The 16,827-nt window shown below is 43.8% G+C and overlaps 2 protein-coding genes across 3 annotated transcripts; both read left to right on the top strand.

Annotated features, from left to right (window-relative positions):
• The first annotated feature begins 654 nt into the window (after positions 1 to 654).
• Positions 655 to 7,018, top strand: LOC115161209 (phosphatidylinositol N-acetylglucosaminyltransferase subunit A). Of its 2 annotated transcripts, none has more exons than XM_029712000.1 (7): positions 655 to 725; positions 1,106 to 1,619; positions 2,160 to 2,430; positions 2,582 to 2,714; positions 2,798 to 2,930; positions 5,681 to 5,887; positions 6,039 to 7,018. In XM_029712000.1, the coding sequence occupies exons 2-7, from the start codon at positions 1,173 to 1,175 to the stop codon at positions 6,330 to 6,332; spliced, it is 1,485 nt and encodes a 494-aa protein (XP_029567860.1). In that variant the 5' UTR covers positions 655 to 725; positions 1,106 to 1,172; the 3' UTR covers positions 6,333 to 7,018. The 2 variants fall into 2 exon arrangements, with proteins under 2 accessions (XP_029567860.1, XP_029567858.1); XM_029711998.1 differs by having other exon boundaries at positions 664 to 769.
• A 95-nt stretch (positions 7,019 to 7,113) lies between these two features.
• On the top strand, positions 7,114 to 13,009 carry asb11 (ankyrin repeat and SOCS box containing 11). Its single transcript, XM_029710712.1, has 6 exons — positions 7,114 to 8,205; positions 11,632 to 11,711; positions 11,823 to 11,930; positions 12,061 to 12,211; positions 12,327 to 12,650; positions 12,885 to 13,009. Exons 1-6 carry the CDS (start codon positions 8,109 to 8,111, stop codon positions 13,007 to 13,009), a joined length of 885 nt encoding a protein of 294 aa, XP_029566572.1. The 5' UTR covers positions 7,114 to 8,108.
• Positions 13,010 to 16,827: the final 3,818 nt, after the last annotated feature.

The raw sequence follows: 16,827 nt of genomic DNA, 5'->3' as shown, positions 1-16,827 counted from the left end.
GTTTGTGGGTGCTTTATACGCGCTACAGTCAATTATGAGTGCATGTCTACTTATATTAAATATATAATTATTAAAATACACCTTCTGTATGACAGCTAGCAAATTAATTAGCTAACTAACATTAGCCTGCCTAGCTACTTCTGAAGAAGGAAAATGTTTTATTTATACAATTTCCAAAAGATAACCAAACAAAAACATATTTAGTTTTTATGTAGTAGCAAAATTTCTACCTTATTTACATTAGTTTTTACTTACACTTGTATGTTGACTTCTCCATTGATGTTGTCTTAAAATTTTCGCAGACTTTTTTTAGCAGGATGTACAATCGTGAATTGAATTATGGGGAGTTTCAGGCCGTAGTGAACATAATTGTACACTTGCAAAGCCGACTAAAAACGAGGGCTGAGGGGCTTACATTGCAAACTTCCCTTGCTTGGCTAATTATTTGAACCACTCTCCAAGATGGAGACGGGGATTCCCCCAAGGGCATAAGGCGAGGGTAAGCGGACGAGGGTGTGTCTTTTAAGTGTTTGGACCGCAACCCAGGTGTTGAACGCACCAGACGCAGTGAGGCTATTCCTGACTACTACAGCAGGAGGCAGCAATTACACCAGATTCTAGAAGAAGAAGAAAAGGAAGAAGAAGAAGACGATCTGAAGCGGACCAGGAAGTGACGAGATGTTTTGATTGACAGAAATTTGAATGAAGATAGACTGAGACAAAATGTAGGTTTATATCAAACAAAAAACAATTTCGCTTTGTTTTGAAGGTAAGGTCGTAGTCTCTCAAGTCCTAGTCATCTAAATGTTCTCGGAAGCATTACAGCAAACATACTAGCTAGTTTATCTAGCCTAATTTCTAACTTGCTAGCCACGTTAGCATGCTACCTCCAAGCCACAAATTAATCGGGTATCTATGGGAATCGTTGTCCATGCCACTACAAAGATGATTCCTCGACTTGCTAGCAACTGCTTATTCATAGATAACCTATCCATATGCTTCATTACCAAAGTGTATGTTGTAGTTAGATCAAGTCCTAGGTTAATCTGAGCAGATTGTGTAGTTGTAGCTATCCATTGTAATGTTTATTTCATTGTTTACTCAGGTGCATGGTTCCTCTAAATGTAAGACGCCTGTATGAATGACGCACACCACCATATAACTCCACCACCATGGGCCAGCGAAGGAGGGGGGCAGCTGTCCACGCTCCCCCAGCCAACAGACACCCTGATGGGCTCACAGTGGCTCCCCAGGCCCCTGCCAAGAAGCACAACATCTGCATGGTGTCAGACTTTTTTTACCCCAACATGGGAGGGGTGGAGAGCCACATCTACCAGCTGTCTCAGTGTCTGATAGAGAAGGGTCACAAGGTGGTGATCGCCACCCACGCCTACGGCTGCAGAAAGGGGGTCCGCTACCTGACCAACGGGCTCAAGGTGTACTACCTGCCCCTGCAGGTGATGTACAACCAGTCCACAGCTACCACCTGCTTCCACAGCCTGCCGCTGCTGCGCTGCGTGTTTGTCAGGGAGCGTATCACCGTGGTGCACGCCCACAGCTCCTTCTCCGCCATGGGCCACGATGCACTGTTCCACGCCAAGACCATGGGCCTCAACACGGTGGGTTGCAGTCTAACAGAGTTGTGGGTAGCAGTCTAACAGAGTTGTGGGTAGCAACCTAACAGAGTTGTGGGTAGCAACCTAACAGAGTTGTGGGTAGCAGCCTAACAGAGTTGTGGGTAGCAGCCTAACAGAGTTGTGGGTAGCAGCCTAACAGAGTTGTGGGTAGCAGCCTAACAGAGTTGTGGGTAGCAGCCTCTCTGGGTAGCAGTCTAACAGAGTTGTGGGTAGCAGCCTAACAGAGTTGTGGGTAGCAGCCTAACAGAGTTGTGGGTAGCAGCCTCTCTGGGTAGCAGTCTAACAGAGTTGTGGGTAGCAGTCTAACAGAGTTGTGGGTAGCAGTCTAACAGAGTTGTGGGTAGCAGTCTAACAGAGTTGTGGGCAGTGAAACTAAGCCAATTTTGACCGAAGGTGGTGCACTTTAGGGAAGATGATGCCATTGCAGGCGCGTCCTAGAGCAAGATGATAGCATATAAAGTTCCTAAAATAGTTTTTGTGTGTCCATTTAGTATAAATAACTACGTTGTTGTCTGTTTACAGGTGTTTACTGACCACTCACTCTTTGGTTTTGCTGATGTTAGCTCGGTGCTGACCAATAAGCTGCTGACGGTGTCTCTGTGCGACACCAATCACATTGTGTGCGTGTCGTACACCAGTAAGGAGAACACCGTGCTTAGGGCAGCACTTGACCCCGAGATTGTTTCTGTCATCCCCAACGCTGTCGACCCCACAGACTTCACCCCCGACCCTTCCCAGCGTAATGACAACAGGATCACCATCGTAGTGGTCAGCCGCCTCGTCTATCGTAAAGGTAAGGAGGGGTGAGACTATATAATGATAAATGTAGACCCCACATAGCAAATAGATGAACTATGTGCGCTTGTCATTTATCAATAAATAAAGCCTGTAGATATGATTGTAGGAATGTGAAGTCTCAACTGCTGCTTTTACACTTTTTTTAGGAATAGATCTTCTGGGTGGGATCATCCCAGAGCTGTGCCTCAAACATCCCGATCTACATTTCCTGATTGGTGGAGAGGGACCAAAGAGAATCGTGTTGGAGGAAGTGAGAGAGAAATACCAGCTACACGACAGGTAGAATTGAACAGTGATGTGTCTGGGTTGGTATATGTTTGAGGGTGTAGGTGTGTGTCTGATATGCTTCTCTCTCTCCCCAGGGTGCGTCTCCTGGGGGCCCTTGAGCATAAGGATGTGCGGGGGGTCTTGGTCCAGGGACATATCTTCCTCAACACCTCCCTGACCGAGGCCTTCTGCATGGCTATAGTGGAGGGGGCCAGCTGTGGACTACAGGTCTGTTTGCCTACTGAATATTAATCCATATTCATCCTCTGTTGCCCATACCTGGACACAAACTAGAAGGTGGTTGTACTGTTTATAGCTGGGTTTTTGGCAAAACAGAAAAATGATACAAATGCTGATAAATCCAATTGCTGCATGCCAATTGTCTGGCAGAAGAGACATAATACTTTTTAGCCAGTTTATTGCTGTAAATACCGGTTGATGTAAATGCATTTGGCTGGTCCTTCTTATAGGTCTATTGGTTCATTTGCAACATTTTGTGGAATTAAATTGGCTCGTGTACACAGTATATTTGTTATGTATCTTATTTATCACGTGTACAGCATACAGATACAGAGTCTTTGAGCGGAAAATCTGTCAGACAGCGCAAGAGCTACTGCTAAAACATCTCAAACAGCAAATGCATATGCAATGGAAGGCAGGCTACATCAATGTGACACACACCACATTACAATGAGCTGGAGGCAGTATCCATTTTGAAAACATATACTTTATTGTTTGAAATCTGAAAGTTTTACTACATATTATGAGGCATGTCTTACCATGCTTCAATGTAGCCTAGCCAAAATCAGACCATATCTGTAGAGGCAATTATTTTAAATCCACTTTCTTTCATTGTCCATTAGCCAGAGACACAATACTAGTCATATTATCAACCCATGCTAGTTGTTGCGTATTAGATCTCCCCACTTTCTACATTTCTAATGGATATTTTCATCTCTGTCACATGAAATCACTCATGTGCAGTGCGCTTTGGACAATGCTGTTTTCCCGCTAATTGCATTACAGAACGAAACGTTTATACTATAGTAGATTGACAGGCTAGTGATTTTGCTGTTTGTGACTGGTCTTGTTGTCTGAGGAAAAGTTCATGTGGACAGTTATTCTAACATCTTCAAAGTGCACATCAGAGTTCAGTAAAAAAGACCGCACATCGTTGCACCCTCATCTTTGAATATGAATTACCATATTACCACAAGCACCGTGAGTGTACACCCTAATCAGGTTACGCACCCAATGCATATGGGTCTGGGAATTTTCTCAAATGTCCAGTAAATTAAAATGCTGCCTGTCAAATGTCCGGCGCCACATTTTCTTTACGGTAACCCTGGTTGGTACTGCACGTGGCTGGTTGGTACTGCACGTGGCTGGTTGGTACTGCATGTGGCTGGTTGGTACTGCATGTGGCTGGTTGGTATCTGCATGTGGCTGGTTGGTATCTGCATGTGGCTGGTTGGTATCTGGTTGGTATCTGCATGTGGCTGGTTGGTATCTGCATGTGGCTGGTTGGTATCTGCATGTGGCTGGTTGGTATCTGCATGTGGCTGGTTGGTATCTGCATGTGGCTGGTTGGTATCTGCATGTGGCTGGTTGGTATCTGCATGTGGCTGGTTGGTATCTGCATGTGGCTGGTTGGTATCTGCATGTGGCTGGTTGGTATCTGCATGTGGCTGGTTGGTATCCGCATGTGGCTGGTTGGTATCCGCATGTGGCTGGTTGGTATCCGCATGTGGCTGGTTGGTATCCGCATGTGGCTGGTTGGTATCCGCATGTGGCTGGTTGGTATCCGCATGTGGCTGGTTGGTATCCGCATGTGGCTGGTTGGTATCCGCATGTGGCTGGTTGGTATCCGCATGTGGCTGGTTGGTATCCGCATGTGGCTGGTTGGTATCTGCATGTGGCTGGTTGGTATCCGCATGTGGCTGGTTGGTATCCGCATGTGGCTGGTTGGTATCCGCATGTGGCTGGTTGGTATCCGCATGTGGCTGGTTGGTATCCGCATGTGGCTGGTTGGTATCCGCATGTGGCTGGTTGGTATCCGCATGTGGCTGGTTGGTATCCGCATGTGGCTGGTTGGTATCCGCATGTGGCTGGTTGGTATCCGCATGTGGCTGGTTGGTATCCGCATGTGGCTGGTTGGTATCCGCATGTGGCTGGTTGGTATCCGCATGTGGCTGGTTGGTATCCGCATGTGGCTGGTTGGTATCCGCATGTGGCTGGTTGGTATCCGCATGTGGCTGGTTGGTATCCGCATGTGGCTGGTTGGTATCCGCATGTGGCTGGTTGGTATCCGCATGTGGCTGGTTGGTACCGCATGTGGCTGGTTGGTATCTGCACGTGGCTGGTTGGTATCTGCACGTGGCTGGTTGGTATCTGCACGTGGCTGGTTGGTATCTGCACGTGGCTGGTTGGTATCTGCACGTGGCTGGTTGGTATCTGGTTGGTATCTGCATGTGGCTGGTTGGTATCTGCATGTGGCTGGTTGGTATCTGCATGTGGCTGGTTGGTATCTGCACGTGGCTGGTTGGTATCTGGTTGGTATCTGCATGTGGCTGGTTGGTATCTGGTTGGTATCTGGTTGGTATCTGCATGTGGCTGGTTGGTATCTGGTTGGTATCTGCACGTGGCTGGTTGGTATCTGCATGTGGCTGGTTGGTATCTGGTTGGTATCTGCACGTGGCTGGTTGGTATGGTAGTCTGCTTGTTATTCTTAGCATCAGTGGATTGAGTATGTATGTGGTTCATGGAAGTGTGTGTGTGTACAGTGAGGGAAAAAAGTATTAAAATGCAAATCAATTTATAACATTTTTGACATGTGTTTTTCTGGATATTTTTGTTGTTATTCTGTCTCTCACTGTTCAAATAAACCTACCATTAAAGTTATAGACTGATCATTTCTTTGTCAGTGGGCAAACGTACAAAATCAGCAGGGGATCAAATACTTTTTTCCCTCACTGTAGGTGGTAAGTACGCGTGTTGGAGGGATCCCTGAGGTTCTGCCTGAGGATTTGATCACCCTGTGTGAGCCCACCGTGCGTTCTCTTTGTGCCGGCCTGGACAGTGTCATCGCTAGGCAACGATCGGGCAGCGTCGCCTCCCCAGCTTCCATCCACGCCCACGTCTGCACACTCTACACCTGGAGGAATGTCGCAGAGAGGACAGAGAAGGTAGGCTCATACATGCGTAATATATTTAGCATGTTTTCTAAATCTAGACTGATACACTGCCATAATACCTTTAATTGACACACTGAGATATTGATGCGGTTTAATTCATTGATACTAACACTGTGTGTGTGTCTGCTCTCTCTTCTGTCAGGTGTATGACCGTGTGGCTGGGGAGAAGGTTCTTCCTCTGGACAGACGGCTGCTCAGACTGAGAACCCACTGTGGCCCTGTGGCAGGCTCCATCTTTGCCTTCTTCGCTGTCCTCAACTTCCTCTTCCTGCTCCTTCTCCGCTGGCTCCTCCCAGACTGCCTCATAGACGTTGCCATGGACGCCACAGGCCCCCAGGGGCTGTGGAGGCAGGGCTTGGGCGATAGGAAAGGAACTCTCTCTAAAAGTGCCATGTTGACAAAGGAGAAGCCAGGTGGTCAAAATACCAAGCTATGATGATAACGCCAAGCAAACACAACTCCTTATCCTCAACATAACTTATCCTCAACATAAAATCTTAGCTTGACCTCTGACCCCACTACCTAATCACCTGTGGATGCTGACCACTCATTGCAGAATGTTTTAAGGGTAACCCTGATGTTTACAATAGGATGAGTGTTCTTGCTCAGGTTAAGACGGTTCTAGATATACGTTTTATTCTTTGTAACCCCGGAATGAACCCCAAAATGAACCCCAAAACTGAAGCACTTCTGTATTAATGTTTCACTCCTAGTTTTTGTATTTTAATTTCTTTATCAATGCTTTGCACTGAAGGTTGGAGGGTATATCGTTATTACAAAAATGCCACAATGAATGCCACTGGTTGCCATAGACAGCAGTGTAAACTTTAAGGGGGAGTCTGTAATAGCATAGTTTTGTATTCCAACCCCTCCCACTAACCAAGTTCCCTTCCTTGTCCTTTTATGCTTGAATTTCATTTTTTTGTAGTTCTCTGCTGTTTAACATTTTTACTCATATCATGCTTTGCCAATGTCTTTGTTGGGTGGTTCCTCTCCTTTGGAGATTTGTTTATTTTTACAAATGTTTATGAGCTCATGCTTAAGGCTGTGTGTACCCTGATGATGCACTGATTCCTGAACCTTGACCTATGATGGAAATAAGTAAAGTCTGTTGCAGGATGACCTATTTTATCACCCTTTTTTCTGATCATGGATTTTCAATAGCTAGGGCCTCAAACTTGTTGTATGTCCTAGAACAAAAACATCACAGTTTTCACTGTAAACATCTTGCCAGACGAAACACATAGCAATGAAAGGGGAGGAGGTAGGAATGGCATTCCTATCTTTTCAAGGATGAGGGTAATGCACCATTCACACATTGTTAGGGTTGTAGTCTGGGTAAATAGCATCATTGTTGTCACTATAGAAACACATTTTCTGCCTAAAGTGGTTAAAAGTAGGTATTCATGAGGGTCAAATGTTTCAAAGAGATGTAGGAGAGCGTATACTGTATGCAGGGGAGGTTCCAGAGGTGCTGGACACACCCATCCCCCTATACATGTAACATACTAATCTAGCTCAATAGTTTTAGAACAAGTCTGAAAAGTCAATATGTAGCCCTCATTCAGACTGTTTGTGAAGACTGAAACACAGTTTGGTAAAAACATGTTTTTTTTGCACTATTGAAAAGTTTTTACTTTCAAAATACCCAACTTTTTACATTCCAATGTCAATGTTCTACAGGCACCATGTTTTGACTGGCTGTTTTGAAGTGATGTCCCTGAAGGAAACAGTGAACCGGACTTGAATGATGTAACGACACAGATATGCAGATAGCTTTACTACTCCCCTCTTAAAATTGCCTTTCAGAAAGCCCTAAACCGATTTTTTAAATTCAATCACACCTTATCCAATTATTTTTTTTCTTACGCCACAAGGTTGTCCTCTGCACATGTTGAAGTACCACACCTTATCACCTAGATATCAGAATAGAGACAGATGTTCCATTTGTGTGTGTGTGTGTGTGTGTGTGTGTGTGTGTGTCCGTGTCCGTGTCTATCCGTCCTATGCTTACCTCTATTGTCATGCAACGGGTCCCCAATTCCACGGAAAGGGGGGTTGTAGGGGTGGTACTCCTTTCCTCAGGGTTGGGGGGAGGAGGTAGCTTGGGGCCTGATAAGAGGTCTGTGAAGGCCAGCAGTGGGCAGACAGGTTTGTGGATCCCACCCATAGCTGGTTCATTCACTGTGGAGGAGGCTGCTGTTGTTTGACCATGGCTGGTGTGCAGACGGAGATTGTCCTGTGCGGTCGGCCTTGGAGGGCACCCTTCCACATCTATGGTGGACTGGCATGCAACTCGCTCATGGCTGGTATGGTTTTCTCTTTTTCTTCTGCTGCTTTGTCAAAGTAAATACTGTTTAGCAAGTTTGTGTTCTGTGAGAGCAAGAAAGTTACACTTACAATTTGAGAAAGGCCAAGAGATCTTCAGTGTGTTCTGTGCTTTTGTCTGTGGTATTGGTGTTGTTCAACAGAGAAGATTGGTGTCCTGAATAAACACATTATACAGTATGTTTTCCTAAGAGTTGAGAACCAGAGTTGTTTCAGATATTTCAGGAAGTTGGTTGAGGCGATGAGAGAGAGAGAAAATGGAAAGAGAGCAGTTAGGTCAAGATATATTGGTGTGTGTTTTTAGAAGAAGAATACTGTCTACCTACTGTTTGAATCAATGTTGTTTCCATGTAATTTCAACCCCAAAAATGAAATGTGATGACGTTGAATCAACGTGGAAAACTGATTGAATTTGAAGAACAAAAGTAAACAACTTAAGGGAATTTTGTATTTTTTTAAAAACCTAAATCCAATGACATGGTGAAATATTTTTGTTGACAAATCCAACCAAATGTAAATGAAAACTAAACGTTGAACTGATATGTGCACAGTGGGTAGCCGACTGATGTATGTCCTGAATAAATATACTGCCTATCATTTTCTTAGTGAAAGTAAGGGAACCAAAGTCTAGTTTAACTATAACCACTGGGTATTACTAATCACGTCCACATACACACTTCTGAAACCATTCATGTTCACCACACAGTGCACATTTTTATTTCAGTCCATTTCCAATCTTCAGTTTAACCATTCCCCCCACAGAGAGACAAACATATTTGCATGAGGGGGTGTAGAAATTGATAAGCTATATTTGTGATGTTAGCCTGTAGCCTATTGCTTCTCCATGGGACATAGATGTGAGAGTGTTCCATTTAGGATGAAACACATTAGCATTGCCGGTGTAGTCATTGGAAATCAGATTACCCGCTGCTGATGCATTACATGGATCTCTGAATCTGTGTGAGCACTGCAAGCAGGAGAGGTGTTGTTCAGCATATCCTAGTAGTAAACGAATGGATATGAGGGCTACCCTGAGTGACCTCTGGGATCACTTAACATAAATTGGAGCATTGGGGGTAGAGATGCCTGGGGGCTTTAACACGGAACCCAAACCGGCTGCGCGCGTGCGCCATCGTGCATACATTTATTTTGTCCCCCCACACCAAACGCTATCACTACACGCAGGTTAAAATATCAAAACAAACTCTTGTTGCCTTATTGATGGCCGGAAACCTTCGCTTAATCTCAGACCGAACACGTTGAGTACTCGATATGTGAGTTCGCGACAGAATCAAGTCCATCTCAAAAGCTAGTTGTCGAGTCGAGGGCCTTCGGAAGTCTGTTTATCGACAACAGTCACTACTACATTTTTCTCAATTTTCCCACTAACTTTCCCCACATTTTGTTACGCTACAGCCTTATTCTAAAATGGGTTAAATAAACACATTTCCTCAGCAATCTTACACACAACACCCCATAATGACAAAGCATTTTTTTTTTGCAAATGTACTAAATATAAAAAAACAGAAATACCTTATTTACATAAGTATTCAGACTCTTTGCTATGAGACACGAAATTGACCCCAGGTGCATCCTGTTTCCATTGATCATCCTTGAGATGTCTCTACAACTTGATGGGAGTCCACCTGTGGTAAATTCAATTGATTGAACATGATTTGGAAAGACAAACACCTGTCTATATAAAGCTCCACAGTTGACAGTGCATCTCAGAAAGAACTAAGCCATGAGGTTGAAGGAATTAGCTGTAGAGCGCTGAGACAGGATTGTGTTCAGGCACAGATCTGGGGAAGGGTACTAAAAATGTTGGCAACTTTGAAGATCCCAAAGAACACAGTGGCCTCCATCATTGTTAAATGAAAGAAGTTTGGAACCACCAAGACAAACTGAGAAATCTGGGGAGAAGGGCCTTGGTTAAGGAGGTGACCAAGAACTCGATGGTCACTCAGAGTTCCTCTGTGGAGATGGGAGAACATTCCAGATGGACAATCATCTCTGCCGCACTCCACCAATCGGTCCTTAATGGTGAAGCATGGGGATGGCAGCATCAGGCTGTTGGGATGTTTTCAACGACAGGGACTGGGAGACTAGTCAGGATCGAGGCAAAGAGGAATGGAGCAAAGTACTATGAGATTCTTGATGGAGAAAGTTTTCAGAGTGCTCAGGGCCTCAGACTGGGACAAAGGTTCACCTTCCAACAGGACAACAACCCTATGCACACAGCCAAGACAACACAGGAGGGGCTTCGGGACAAGTCTGAGTGGCCAGATCCTGGACTTGAACCCGATCAAACATTTCTGGAGAGACCTGAAAATAGCTGTGCAGCGACACTTCCCATCCGACCTGACAGCGCTTGAGAGGCTCTGCAAAGAAGAATAGGAGAAACTCCCCAAATAAAGGTGTGCCAAGCTTGTAGAGTTATACCCAAGAAGACTCAATGCTGTAATCACTGCCAAAGGTGCTTCAACAAAGTACTGAGTAAAGAGTCTGAATACTTATATTTATGTTCATATAAAATTTGTGTGTAGATGAGGGGGAAAATGTATTTAATCTATTTTAGAGTAAGGCTGTAACGTAACAACGTGGTCATGGTCTGAATACTTTCTGAATACACTGTATGTTACAGATACATCAGCATGTAGATATGCAGAGTAACAATACTGTACCTTAATAGAAAATGCCTCAAGTAAATGTGAAAGTCACCCAGTAAAATACTACTTAAGTAAAAGACAAAGTGTTTGATTTTAAATATCAAAAGTAAAAGTCATTTAAAATTCCTTATTAGGCAAACCAGATGGCACATGTGTGATTTGACAATTTTCCTGTTCTCTTAAGCATTCATAATATAACAAGTACTTTGGGGTGTCAGAGTGTATGGAGTAAAAAGTGCATTATTTTCAATGGGAGTGGAGTAAATTGTCAAAATATAAAGTGACGTACAGATGCCCCCCCCCCCCAAAAAAAAAACCTGCTGTAGAAAAGTATTTATACCACTGGTAGTACTTGAGTATGAGACTACAGTTCCCTTACAGTGCCTCTCATTTGCACATGAACTCTCCTGGCTGTTCCAACAGGTTTGTCTGCTGCATATTCATTTACTTCTATTGAGACGAGCCAGTTAGTACGACCAGTTTGGGGGGGAGAGGGGAAGTGGTTGTTTAGTTCTCCCAGGTAGTGTTTTCTGTGATACTGGGGCAGGAACTGGGCTTCAGTGTGTCTGAGGTCCAGGAGGTTGATTGTCTGATAATGATGTGCTGTGTTTGGACAGGCTACAGTCTGGGGGACCAGTATGGGAAGAAAATGAAATGTATGCATTCACTACTAAGTCGCTCTGGATAAGAGCGTCTGCTAAATGTCTTAAATGTAAAGGAATGATTGTGTTTCCACAGACTTGTGGTCAGACAGGACTCCTCTTCACGATGCCGCCTACCAGGGTAGACTCCTGATCCTGAGGACTCTGATCTCACAGGTACACATTCAAAACCATGTCTTACAGTATAAAGCTGCCATAAAAATCACCTACTGACACTAAAAACACACATCACATAGACATGAAGTCCTCCATCTTCTCTACTCTCAGGGATTTCCTGTGGACATGCTGACAATGGACAGGGTCTCTCCCCTCCACGAGGCCTGCCTCGGAGGACATTACGCCTGCACCATGTTCCTACTGGAGAACGGGGCCAATGTAAGGATACCATTTCTTTTCTCTCGCTCAAACTAGGAAGAATCAAAGGTGATAAATGATTGTGTTTTACCAATATAGGTAGTGTCTAACCTAAAGCCGCTTCATGTGATTGCTCCCTGTGTGTCTGCAGGTGGAGATGGTATCGACTGATGGAGCCACACCCCTCTTCAATGCCTGCAGCAGTGGGAGTGTTGCCTGTGTCAGACTGATTCTACAGTACAGCCCCAACACACATGCTGTCCATCACCTGGCTTCACCCATCCACCAGGCTGCAAAGAGAGGTAAGTGTGCATGTGGATTTATTTTATGTGCAGTGTGACTCAGAATGACCATTTCATGCAGCATGATGGTATAATGGTAGACATTGTACTCAGTAAAAGTTGTTTCCCTCCCCAGGTCACAGGGAGTGTCTAGAGGTGTTGCTGTCCCATGGATTCCACATAGACCTGGAGCTGCCTGGTGTGGGAACCCCTTTGTACACAGCCTGTCTGGCCCAGGCCACCGACTGTGTGGAGAGACTGCTGCAATCAGGTGTTGATGTCCAGGGTGGGTGTGGTCATGACACACCATTACATGCTGCAGTGCGAGGGGGAGAAGTCAGGGTGGTGGAGCTTCTGATGGACTACGGGGCTGATGGGAGTTGTAGGAATTCAGACGGGAAGACTCCTCTGGAGCTGGCAGCTTGCGACAGTACAGTCAGAACTACAATACAGAAAAGAGGTGAAAATACTTGTTTATTAATGCATTCACACGCACATCCATGCATACATGACTTTACCAAAATGTCCCACTGGGAAAACAATGTTTGAATCAACGTTGTTTCCACGTCATTTCAATGAAATTAACTTGAACCAACATGGGATAGACGTTGAATTTATGTCTGTGCCCAGTGGGCTATTACAGTGTATTTTCCATGTCTGACATATCTTCTTCGTTCTACCTCTTTCTCCCCAGGTCCCTGCACTCTTTCTCAGCTGTGTCGGTTCTGCATTCGGAGGAGTTTGGGACAGGCTCGTCTGGACAGAACATCAGCCCTCTTCCTCCCTTACAGACTCCAGGCTTTCCTGCTTTACCAGTAACACTGAAACGGCAACCTTTTTACAAATGTTTGGTTGTTTGTATTTTTTTATAGCTATTTTAATCGACTTCTACTTGTTCAATGTTTTTAGCAGTGAGTTGGTGACTGAACAAATGAATGGTTTTGTTTTTCTTGGTTTAATAGAAACTGGGTTGACTGACTTTTGTAGCTTTTCTCTTCTCAGGATGCTGTATTTTTCTAATAAAATGATCATATTCAACATATCCAAAGTGGCTTTTCTTTTGTCATAAACCCCTTATGTTGACGTGGACATGTATTTGGGTAACTTAAACAGTAGGGGAAGCCCCATCACATACTGTATCAACCCCTGAACCCTGGCCTAGCCATCTACTTGACAAAAGACAAGCTGTCTGGGCATTGCGAGTGCATCAACAGTCATCAGCAGCTTCTTCTCCTTGATGCCTTTCCTTTATCTGTGAGAAGAGGGGATTAAGGAGCTGACTGACAAAGGAACAAGGGAAGAGGTATAGCAGATGAGGTGTGACTCCAGGGTGTTTCCTGTCCTCCTCGTATGCCAGTTAGATTGAGATTGAAAAGGTCATATCATCAAATGCCTGATGGCCAATCAGGTCTCCTGAAACAGATCACCTATGGCTCATTAATGACATCATGGGGTGCTGGAGTAACCATAATGATTGTGATGATCAGAGCCAAAATATCACTTAGGATCTAGACCAAACTATGAATTACCTTGAGGGAGTCCAGAGAGAATCTGCCCTAAGGCCTTTACCATGGAGACAGTATGTTAAAATTCACTGTCTGGAGTAAATTGGTTGCACCAGATGTCTTCCACTCTCAGAAAGTTTGGTTGTTTGAAACGTTGAGTCATTCACTTCTATTGGTCAGGCAGCTCAGTGGGACTCCAGCAAGTGTTACATTGACTAAATAGATTTTCAACAACTTAACACTTGTGTCTGAGTCACTACACAGGAGGGTTTACACAGGACATCAAGAATTGAACATGTCCAACTGCCTTGGAAGAGCTGACCAAATAAATATGGCTTACCTACATGTCACCCTATATAGTATAAACGGTAGGTCTATAGAGCTAATCTACGTCAGTGTTTCCCAAACTCGGTCCTGGGGCCCCCGCTGGGTACGGGTTTTTGTTTTTGCCCTATCACTACACGGCTGATTCAAGTAACCAACTCATCAATCTTTGGTTATTTGAATCAGCTGTGTAGTGCTAGGGGAAAACAAAAATGTGTACCCAGGGGGGCCCCAGGACCGAGTTTGGGAAACGCTGATCTACATGAGGTATTGATTTGCCTGATAGTGTTTTGTGCAATGTTCTCAGAGTTGTGAATGAAAACAGAACAGAGCTGGTTCAATCGATTTCCAGAATCAAAGTGTTGAATGACTTCGCACCATCTTGACATTCTATATGACGACCTTAGGATTGAGAGAAAAAGAACTGAAAAAAGTGTGAATAGCAAATGAATAGTCCTAAATAGGGCTGTGTCCAGCCTTAAAGACAAGGTTAAGCTGAATGAAAAGTCAAAACACAACACTAAAGAACATAAAGCTTTTAATGAAACAATCACTGCAAAACGATAATAGGAAATGCGTGTCCAAGCTCTCATGGACACCAGAACAACTGTGTGTGATTGCTGGTGTCTACACAGCCATCTAAGGTAAGTGATGTAAATTAAATAAGAGCTTCCTTGATTGGCCTTTAGTGATTTCGAATATATTGGGTTCTGAGCTTGTAACCATGTTTCAGTAGCTCCTTGTTCAATTTATTATTCTAGTCCAGTCCTAAGTGAGGACGTCCAGCACTTTAAGCATCAGCTGTCTGACCAGCTTACCGATCACTGTACCTGTACACAGCCAATCTGTAAATAGCACACCCAACTACCTCATCCCCATATTATTATTGACCCTCTTGCTCTTTTGCACCCCAGTATCTCTACTTGCACATCATCTGCACATCTATCACGCCAGTGTTAATGCTAAATTATAATTATTTTCGCCTCTAGGGCCAATTTATTGCCTACCTCCCCACTCTTCTACATTTGCACACACGGTACATTGATATTTCTAATGTGTTATTTACTGTACGTTTGTTTATGTGTAACTCTGTGTTGTTTTGTCGCACTGCTTTGCTTTATCTTGACCAGGTCGCAGCTGTAAATGAGAACTTGTTCTCAACTGGCCTACCTGGTTAAATAAAGGTGAAATAAACATTTTAAAAAAGCTGAATAAAGCAAGTGGTTAGAATGTTGAATACTGCATGTTCCCTGGAGGGACATGCTATCAAAATCCAATCAAAGTTTATTGGTCGCATACATAGTTAAGCAGATGTTATAACGGGTGCAGCGAAATGTTTATGTTACTAGTTACTAACAATGCAGTAAAATGTTAAACAGGTACAGAAATATTTAAAATAATAATAATGAACATGTTAAAATGTCTGAACGAATCCAATTAACCCAAATAGCAATGTAACAGTAATCTAAATGCAATCTATATGTATCTACACCAGATTAATTTACACAATATATACTAAGAATGATATGTACAGCAGTAGCTATATTAGAGTGAGCTATGTCAAGAACCCAGTATATAAATTAATATGCGGTGTGTATAAACAGTGTAACTACGAGGCAATGTACAATAGTAGAAATGATAGAACGAGCTATGTCCAGAACAAAGTATGTAAATACACAGTGCAAAACCTCATGGCAAAATATACTGGACAAAAATATAAACCTAACAAGCAACAACTTCAAAGATTTGACTGAGTTACAGGTCATATAAGGAACTCAGTCAATTAAAATAAATGAATTAGGTCGTAATCTAGGGATTTCACATGACTGGGCAGGGGCACAGCCATGGGTGGGCTTGGGAGGACATAGGCACACCCACTGGGGAGCCAGGCCCAGCCAATCAGAATGATTTTTCCCCCACAAAAGGGCTTTATTACAGACAGAAATACTCTTCAGTTTCATCAGCCGTCTGGGTGGCTGGTCTCAGTTGATCCTGCAGGTGAAGAAGCCGGATGTGGAGGTCCAGGGCTGGCGTGGTTATACATGGTCTGAGGCCGGTTGGATGTACGACCAAATTCTCTCAAACGAAGTTGGAGGCGGCTTATGGTAGAGAAATTAACATTCAGTTCTCTGGCAACAGCTTGGCTGATATTCCTGCAGTCAGCATGCCAATTGCACGCTCCCTCAAAACATCTGAGGCATTGTATTGTGTGACAAAACTGCACATTTTTAAGTGGCCTTTTATTGTCCCCATCACAAGGTGCACCTGTGTAATGATCATGCTGTTAAATCAGCTTCTATATATGCCACATATGTCAGGTGGATGGATTATCTTGGCAAAGGAGAAATGCTCACTAACAGGAATATGAACAGATTTGTGCACAACATTTGAGAGAAATAAGCTTTTTGTGCGTATGGAACATTTCTGGGATTTTCTATTTCAGCTCATAAAACATGGAACCAACACTTTACATGTTGCGTTTATATTTTTGTTCAGTGTAGATAGAATTACAGGAATTTAGCTTCCAGACCAGAGTCCGGAATATACAGTAAATATATACTGCATGTATGAGAATGGTGCGTATAGACATTATGTTCATTGAAAAGGTGTGTAGAATACAGTATATACATATGAAGTGGGTAAAACAGTATGTAAACATTATTAAAGTGACCAGTGTTCCATGACTATGTACTGTACATAGGGCAGCTGTGTCTAAGGTGCAGGGTTGAGTGCCGGATGGTAGCTGTTTAGTGACCGTGTCTAAGGTTCAGGCAGAGTACTGAGCAGAGGCCGGCTAAGCTGTTTTTC

This window comes from Salmo trutta, chromosome 24, assembly GCF_901001165.1.
Source record: "Salmo trutta chromosome 24, fSalTru1.1, whole genome shotgun sequence".
NCBI classification, from domain to species: domain Eukaryota; kingdom Metazoa; phylum Chordata; class Actinopteri; order Salmoniformes; family Salmonidae; genus Salmo; species Salmo trutta.
This window is presented reverse-complemented; position numbering and strand designations above follow the sequence as displayed.

Bases quoted from the DNA above. Each gene is read 5' to 3' on its own strand.
- asb11 (XM_029710712.1), top strand. From the start codon at position 8,109: ATGGCTGGTGTGCAGACGGAGATTGTCCTGTGCGGTCGGCCTTGGAGG. The intron at 11,712-11,822 runs GTACACATTCAA...CTCTACTCTCAG, and splicing joins TGAGGACTCTGATCTCACAG to GGATTTCCTGTGGACATGCT. The intron at 11,931-12,060 runs GTAAGGATACCA...GTGTGTCTGCAG, and splicing joins TACTGGAGAACGGGGCCAAT to GTGGAGATGGTATCGACTGA.
- LOC115161209 (XM_029712000.1), top strand. From the start codon at position 1,173: ATGGGCCAGCGAAGGAGGGGGGCAGCTGTCCACGCTCCCCCAGCCAAC. The intron at 1,620-2,159 runs GTGGGTTGCAGT...GTCTGTTTACAG, and splicing joins AGACCATGGGCCTCAACACG to GTGTTTACTGACCACTCACT. The intron at 2,715-2,797 runs GTAGAATTGAAC...CTCTCTCCCCAG, and splicing joins AAATACCAGCTACACGACAG to GGTGCGTCTCCTGGGGGCCC.